At 38.9% G+C, this 7,210-nt stretch overlaps 1 protein-coding gene across 7 annotated transcripts in view; it reads right to left on the minus strand.

Annotated features, from left to right (window-relative positions):
- Nucleotides 1-3,167: 3,167 nt before the first annotated feature.
- Nucleotides 3,168-7,210, minus strand: part of IL15 (interleukin 15) — a 68,101-nt gene continuing 64,058 nt past the window's right edge. For all 7 annotated transcript variants that reach the window (XM_011373758.2, XM_023519659.1, XM_011373756.2 and 4 more), the window contains 2 exons: nucleotides 6,359-6,496; nucleotides 3,168-3,584 (listed from right to left, as the gene is read on the minus strand). In XM_011373758.2, the coding sequence (XP_011372060.1) occupies nucleotides 3,474-3,584; nucleotides 6,359-6,496 (249 nt within the window). In that variant the 3' untranslated portion in view covers nucleotides 3,168-3,473. The remainder of the gene's footprint in view (nucleotides 3,585-6,358; nucleotides 6,497-7,210) is intronic.

A 7,210-nucleotide genomic window follows, 5' to 3' on the forward strand; every position in this document is an offset into this window, starting at 1 on the left:
GGATTCGGTGGTAAGGAGATTTTGACTTCAACTCTTCTCTGGATACTAGAAGCAATGCTTCCTACCTTTTTTTTTTTTTACATGTCAAAATAAGTCCCTTTCTTTTGGAGTATAAAGAAAACTTTTTTACCAGAGCCCATACGACCAGATAATACCTAACTTACTGGCCTCTTCAAGGACTTTTTCTGACCCAGGCCACTCCGGCCTGCCTTCTGCTCTTTGAACATGCCTCCATCCTTCCTGACCAGGGTTTTGGTGGGCTGTTTCTCCAACCGATCCTTCCCACTCCACCCCAGGTAATTCTGAATTACGATGTACAGCTGAACTCAGCTGTCACTGTCTCAAAGCCGCTCTCCCCGACATCTTGAACAAATCTGCTCCTCCCTTTATGTGCTCTCCTGGTGCCCTTCGTAGAACTGATAACAACTGAATAAGCAGTTGGGTGCTTAACTCGGTACCGTGCCTTTCCTACTAGAATGGAAATGCCATGAGGGCTGAGACTACCACCGCCTTGTTCACAGCTGCAATTGCAGCATCTAGCATCATGTTCACACACAGCAGGTTTTCAACAAATTGGGTTACAATATAACTGATGGAGGGAGTTCCTTCACGAAAGAAAACATCGACAATGATGAAGACGAACCACCTGTAGGATTGCACCGGATCCTCTGATGATAATATTCTGAAAGTGTTAACAAAGTTTGTAAAAACCGAATGTACAATTTCCAATTCTGCTTCTGTGTAACAATTTCCTCTTCAATTCCTCTAATAGTTAACTTATTTTGAAATCCAGGATTGGTGAAGTAAAATATAGTACAAAATCATGACTCTTTATTAATGATTCATTAATTTTTCTTCTGTTTAGCATCAGATAGATTATACAATTAGGGGGCTTTTCAATGAAGCTAGTTTCCTTGCATAATAAATTCCTTAGTGAAGACAAAATTCAGTCATAAGACATACTCAGAAGCATTGAACCAAATCTCTGTGGAAATGGGATTTCCTCTGAGCAAAAATTTATACATGACATGCACACATTAACCGTGACTCACATATGAAAATTTACATGAAGCCTGATATAACACAGACGAAGGAACACAAATGCGTTCTCTAGTACTTCTGTGTGTAGGGGGAGCAATGGATTCAATTATATTGCCTGATTTTCATATCGTATATGAAAGGTGCTTTGTGGATTGGGTTCAGTGTTGGGTTCAGTTTGACCCCATGAGCCATTGAATTTGATGGCTATAAACAGTAACGTATCAAAACGTATAGGTTCCTCTCGCAGCAACAGCAACAGCAGCAAAACAAAAATAATTCTATTGATTCTCTGTTCTGATAAAGAATAAGAGCATATAAAACTAGACTTGTGACTGCGTCTTAAACATCTCTGGGCTCACCAATTCTGTCTTGGTTCTGTCTGCATTTCTATATCCCTCTTTTTCTACTCCTTTTTGCTTCTTCAGGGAGAGGTTAGAAATAATATTCTCTCATATATCTTTTTCTGTATTTGAAATTAAGAAAAGATAAGAATATAATTCATCAATATAACTTTGAACTGTAAGCCTGATTTTTATTAGGCTTACTTACCTTTACTATTTGAGGTTCTAAGCCTATGGACTTGTGTTTTATTATATGTAATGTATGGCAAACACTTTCAGCATCTAAGGCAGTAGGTGAGACATAAGCACAGTATCCCTGTCTAGGCAAATGACATTGGGCTGGTTAATTAACGAGGACAGCTCAAGAAGGGAACATTTTGAAACACAAATGAAAGACCGATTTTGTTATTAATATAAGCATATAAAGTAAAATTTAGATGGTTTTACATGATTACTTTGTTTCATAAGTTAGCTAAGAGTGTTTTAAGAAGTTGCCTTGAGTTTCTTAAGTTCAACCAAAGTTAAGTAATTAATGTGAAAGGAATCCTAATTTTGAGGACTAAAAAATGTCAAATTTGAAAACTATTTGTATGTTTATACAACCAGAATGGATCATCGGTCATTATAAAATATTATTGGCAAGTGACTGCTGTTATGATTTTCCTTCCCCCACCCCAATAAACACAGAAGGGAGGCTAACTTTTGTCTGAGGATTGAATTAGAAACTTACAGTTTGAAACTGTCCCTGATCCTACTCATCAATAAAAAGGCTAGGAAAAAATAAAAGATAAATTTTAAAAATTCCATCTCAGATGAAATTAAATACACACACACACACACACACACACACACACACACACACACACACGAGCAAACAAAACAAGTGCCCCAATCTCAATCCCTAAACTTTAAAAGTATGGCCGCCAAATACTCTTCATCTGGTCTGAGATCAGGGACCAAGCTGAGAGTCAACATATGACTCTTTGAAAGTCAAATAAGATACAGATTTCTCCAAAACTACCTTGAAAGAAATTTTTAAGCATACATTGACTAGAACAATGAGACACACAGCATGGATGGGGCACTGGATTATAAAAGAATGTTCCAATAGAGAACGGGTTTGCACAGGGAGATGGAAAGAAAGAGAATTCTTAGATCAGTTCCTACTCTATAGTCTCTCAGTGAAGATGGTTCGAAGTGAATTGAGTGAAAGAACTGTGTGATGAGAACTTGTCAATTTGATACTTGTATGTTGCAAAAAATATATATAAATATAAACAATTATTTTATTTCAAAAAATAGTGACTCTAAAAATCTGCTATTTATTTTACAAATGTGGCAAAAATTGTGAAAATAAAATACCTGTACTTAGGAAAGCATGAAATATAACCACTATTACAACCATTAGTTTCCTATGCACGATTCTACCTATCAGTGAAGGTTTTTATCGCCACCCCAACCTAAGACCTACTGATTCCCATACATGCCAGGTACTTGTAATCTCCTTCTTCCATAACAGTTCTTGGTATATTAATAACTAAATTAGAGGGTGGCCCTGGTTTCACACCTAGTTCCTTCTTTCTCTTTGGTAGTCAGCCACTTCTTCCTCCAGGTATTAGACCTAGTAAAGCAGATGAAGGCTGGTGGGCAGTGGTTCCTCACTAGTTGGCACATACTGTTTACCTGCAGCAGGGGTGCCTAGACCCCACGGTTGTTCAATCTCTTGACTATCACCCTTGAACAAACACCTGCTATTTTCTTTCAAGAAGTGAAATATCAGTGCAATTTCAAATGATAAAATATGTACATAATTTTATTCAACATTTTACATTATGCTACAAATATGTACAACTTCAATAATAAATTAAAAATAAATGAACAAAATAAGTCTGAGGACATCTTGTAGACACCATGGTACTCAATGCCATTTCTCTGCCTTCATGTTTAAGAGTTCATCTCATCCAAGATCCTGATCGTCTTCTTGCTGGAAAAGTTGTTTTGGCAGAACATTTGAAATGCAGTGTTTCACTGCCTCTAAGCAACTGGAAGGTGTTTGTTAATAACAGAAATGCTGAAGAGGATCGGATGCAGTCAAGAAGTGTTGATGAACATTTGCACAATATGGTTAAAACTCCGCAAAAATTCTTTAACATTTTTTTCCTCCAGCTCCTCGCATTCTTTGCATCCAGATTCCGTTACGTTCTGCCAAATACAAACAAAAGATTCGATTGGAAAGTCTGATATATTTCTTTCTTGGGACTCTCACATCATTTGAACCATAAAGTGAGAGGTCTTGAGACGTGAAAACTTGGGCAAATTAATATCATGTTAGGAAGAACTGGGAGCCGACATGGGTTTCCCCGCCCCACCCCCCTATAATGGACTGAGAGAATTGAAAAAAAAAAAAATAAGCCATGTCTATCAGACCATGGACTTCCTGTTTAGAGCCTTTCAATGGTTTCTGATCGTCCAGCCTAGAATGAAGTCCATGACTTCCTGCATGGCTCACAGGCCCTCCTTGAGCCGTTCTATACCTATTTCTTGCACCTTTCCCCACTGCCTCAAACGATATGCCCTAGGAACCCTGAGCTCATGACTATCCTCATGCACACACCATGCTGTCAGATGCCTCACTACCTTCACTGTTCTGTGCCTGTTCCACACTTCCTACTTCCGGTACTCCCATGAGTACTCACACCTAAGATTACTCAGGTGCTGTCTCCACCAGAAAGCCTTTCCTGAACCTGTGAGCTCCTGCGGTTGGGCTAAACGTCCCATTGCTACATTCTCAGAACCCCTTGTTTAGATGCTCCCTTACAGCACATCACATATTACATCGATGTTATGGCATTTTATGCTTTTTCTACCACTATTCTCTAAGCTCCTCCAGCAAAGCAAGGCCATGTTGTTTTTGTTTCCCTAGCATTCAACACAGGGCCTGGCACACAGTATTTACCTGATCCTTATTGGTTGAATTGGACTATTTAGGTAACTACCGCAAATTGTTGCAATTCAAACATGGTTTCATGGATAACTAGAATATTTCGAATGTGGCAATCATAAATACACTTTGTAGAGATCATCTGAACATGAAAGCTGTGCCAGCAAAAATAAAAATTAGATTTTACATCCATTAAGCATTTGAAATTCAGATTCGCCAATATTTATTAAGCACAGACTCTATGCCAGGCACTGTCATATTCTATATAATGCCCTCCTATTTGATAATCATATCAGATAGGAAGGCAGAAATACTAAATGACTCATCTCAGTTGACATAATCGATGAACTTCCTCACGCCCAGGTCTTCGGACTCTGCAGTCCTGACCACTTCTTCCATGACACGTGCCACACGATGTCATGATGAGAGTGACTAGAACATTTATGTGAAAGAGTTGACTATTGATACTGTTATGAATTATTTGTTGTATGGCTCAGTCTATCAGTCAGATAGAGATAACATATCACAAGAGTACTTTAAACATTCATATATTTCTTTCGTAAGTATACTGACTATCCAGTGCATGCCAGGCATTGTTCTGGGAGACGGATACAGCACTGAAAAAAATAAAAATACCTGTTGCTTTGAAGTTGACGTTCTAGTAAGGAAGAGCATACAACATTAAGTAAAATACATAGTATGCCAGACAGAGGGTGATGCAGAGGAGACATGGCATGCTGATGTGGAGATGGGATTGAAACTGTAAAGAGGTGACGTCACTGAAAAAGTGACATTTAAGCAAAGACTTAAAGCAGCCTGGAATTTCTGGGGAAAAATCTAAGGTGTCCTGCCAGACTAGCTCAAGGTCTTGGTGCTCTGAGTTTCCTCTGCCTGAACAGATCCCCCCGCCCCGGGTACCCTTAGGGGTCCTGCCCTCAGGTCTTCACCAAATGTCGGCTCAGTAGATAAACCTTCTCTGAAGTAGAAACCCAGCCTCCTTACCTGCCTTCTTTTTGGCCATTGATTTAATAAATAACTGACTTATTATTCATTTGCTTAGTGATTGCTGTATGTATGCCTCCTCTTTCCTTAAGAGCAGGGACTGAGTATGAGTGTGTGTGTGTGTGTGTGTGTGTGTGTGTGTGTGTGTGTGTGTTCACTTATGTTTTCCTAAGAGCCTACAATGGGACCCAGAAAGTATTTGTTAATGAATTATTATTGTGCCTTCTTTGTTTACAAAACTTCTTTCTATCTACTTTGCTTTGGCCACCCGTGTTTTGCCAGCAAAACCATAATCCTTTGTACTTTAGAGCCTTTGCTCACAGCCTACTCCCTAACCTACCATGGAGCACCTAATATTTGCCCTCCTGAAACCTTCTGCTGTTCATGTTACCTAGAATAGTCCAAATTATACTCGAATTATTATATTTCTATCATTATCCTTTTGCAGTATTTATATTTTCAGTAGATAAGACTCTGGAGTGAAACTGCTTGGATCTGAATCCTGGCTCCCCATTTTCCTAGGTGCATGAATCGAAAGAAGTGATTCAAGCTCTCAATACTCCAATTTCTTCAACCTTAAAACAGAAACGGGGATAATTATCTCAGAGATTTCTTGTGAGGATTCAATGAATTCCCATTTAACCCTCGGAGAACTATTTGGTAAAGAGCAATAACTCAATAAATGTGGATTACTATTATTCATGCTAAACGCTTAGTTATGTACCTAGATTAATGTCTAGCCATTGCACCTGGTGCAAGATACCTTGAGGTCAGTGGCCTGACTGGGTCACCGCTGTCATGCTAGCATGGAAACACACTGCCTGGCACCGTGCAGTAAACGTTTGTTGAATGAATAAATAACGCACAGCTAAGGATTATGTGCACATTAGTAATGCTGTCACTTCCAGATGCTAATCCACTGGAATTAACTCCCTCTTCAGAGGGTCTGCTTGTTCATTATATCCAGCTCTTGACTTTTCCAGTAAAACCAAAAACATCCAATGTGACTCCGTGTGACTATTGAATAACTTACTCCATTAGAAGATAAACTTTTGTTTGCTAGGATGATAAGGTTTTCTATTGTCTCTCTAACATCCATATTATTCGACTCCTGCCAAATAACATGGAATTCCAGAAGAAAGCACTTCATCGCCGTTACTTTGCAACTGGGCTGAAAAAAGAGTTACAAAGAACAATTTTGAAAAACAAATTATTTCTCCTTATTCATTTTCACATAAACATAATTTTGATTTTTTAAGTCAATCCAAGTATTGTACAAAGAAACACAACAGTCCTAAGAAGTTTCACATAGGAAACAGCTTGATTTTTTTTTTCTTTTGGTTTCGAAATCGAAACCAAAACAAACTGATGACAAAAAAATCAAGCAAGATGGTGATATGGCACTGAAGAAGGTATGTGGAATGAAAAGCCGTGGCGATCAAAGGCCACTTTACTCACTGAGAACATTTCCTCTGCGTGAGAGTGACGACACTGGCCTGAGACTCTCAAAACATTAAAAACATAGTATGTACGGAAGACTTTTTAGAATTAGACAGTACAGTTAACATTTTAAACAACGTAGCTGCCCATCATGCTATTCCTGCAAGTTCCAAAGTTCCAGAGGCAGAGGTGATTCCAAGAAGTTTATTAGAAAAATCAGCGCAGGGGCAATCCCTACTCACAGCCTGGCCAGATCAGAGAGGTACCTCATAGGTACCATGAAAATACGTTTCCCACAAGGGTTACTTTAACAAAACCTAAACTTAAAAGAAAAGAAGCATCGAACAAGTATCGGGGGGATTAGACCGCACCTCGTCTGACTCTGTTCTCCATGCCTTGCATGGTGCCAGACGCCCTGCGGGCACTGAACGAATGTTTACAGAAT

This window comes from Pteropus vampyrus, unplaced genomic scaffold (assembly GCF_000151845.1).
Source record: "Pteropus vampyrus isolate Shadow unplaced genomic scaffold, Pvam_2.0 Scaffold229, whole genome shotgun sequence".
NCBI classification, from domain to species: Eukaryota; Metazoa; Chordata; class Mammalia; order Chiroptera; family Pteropodidae; genus Pteropus; species Pteropus vampyrus.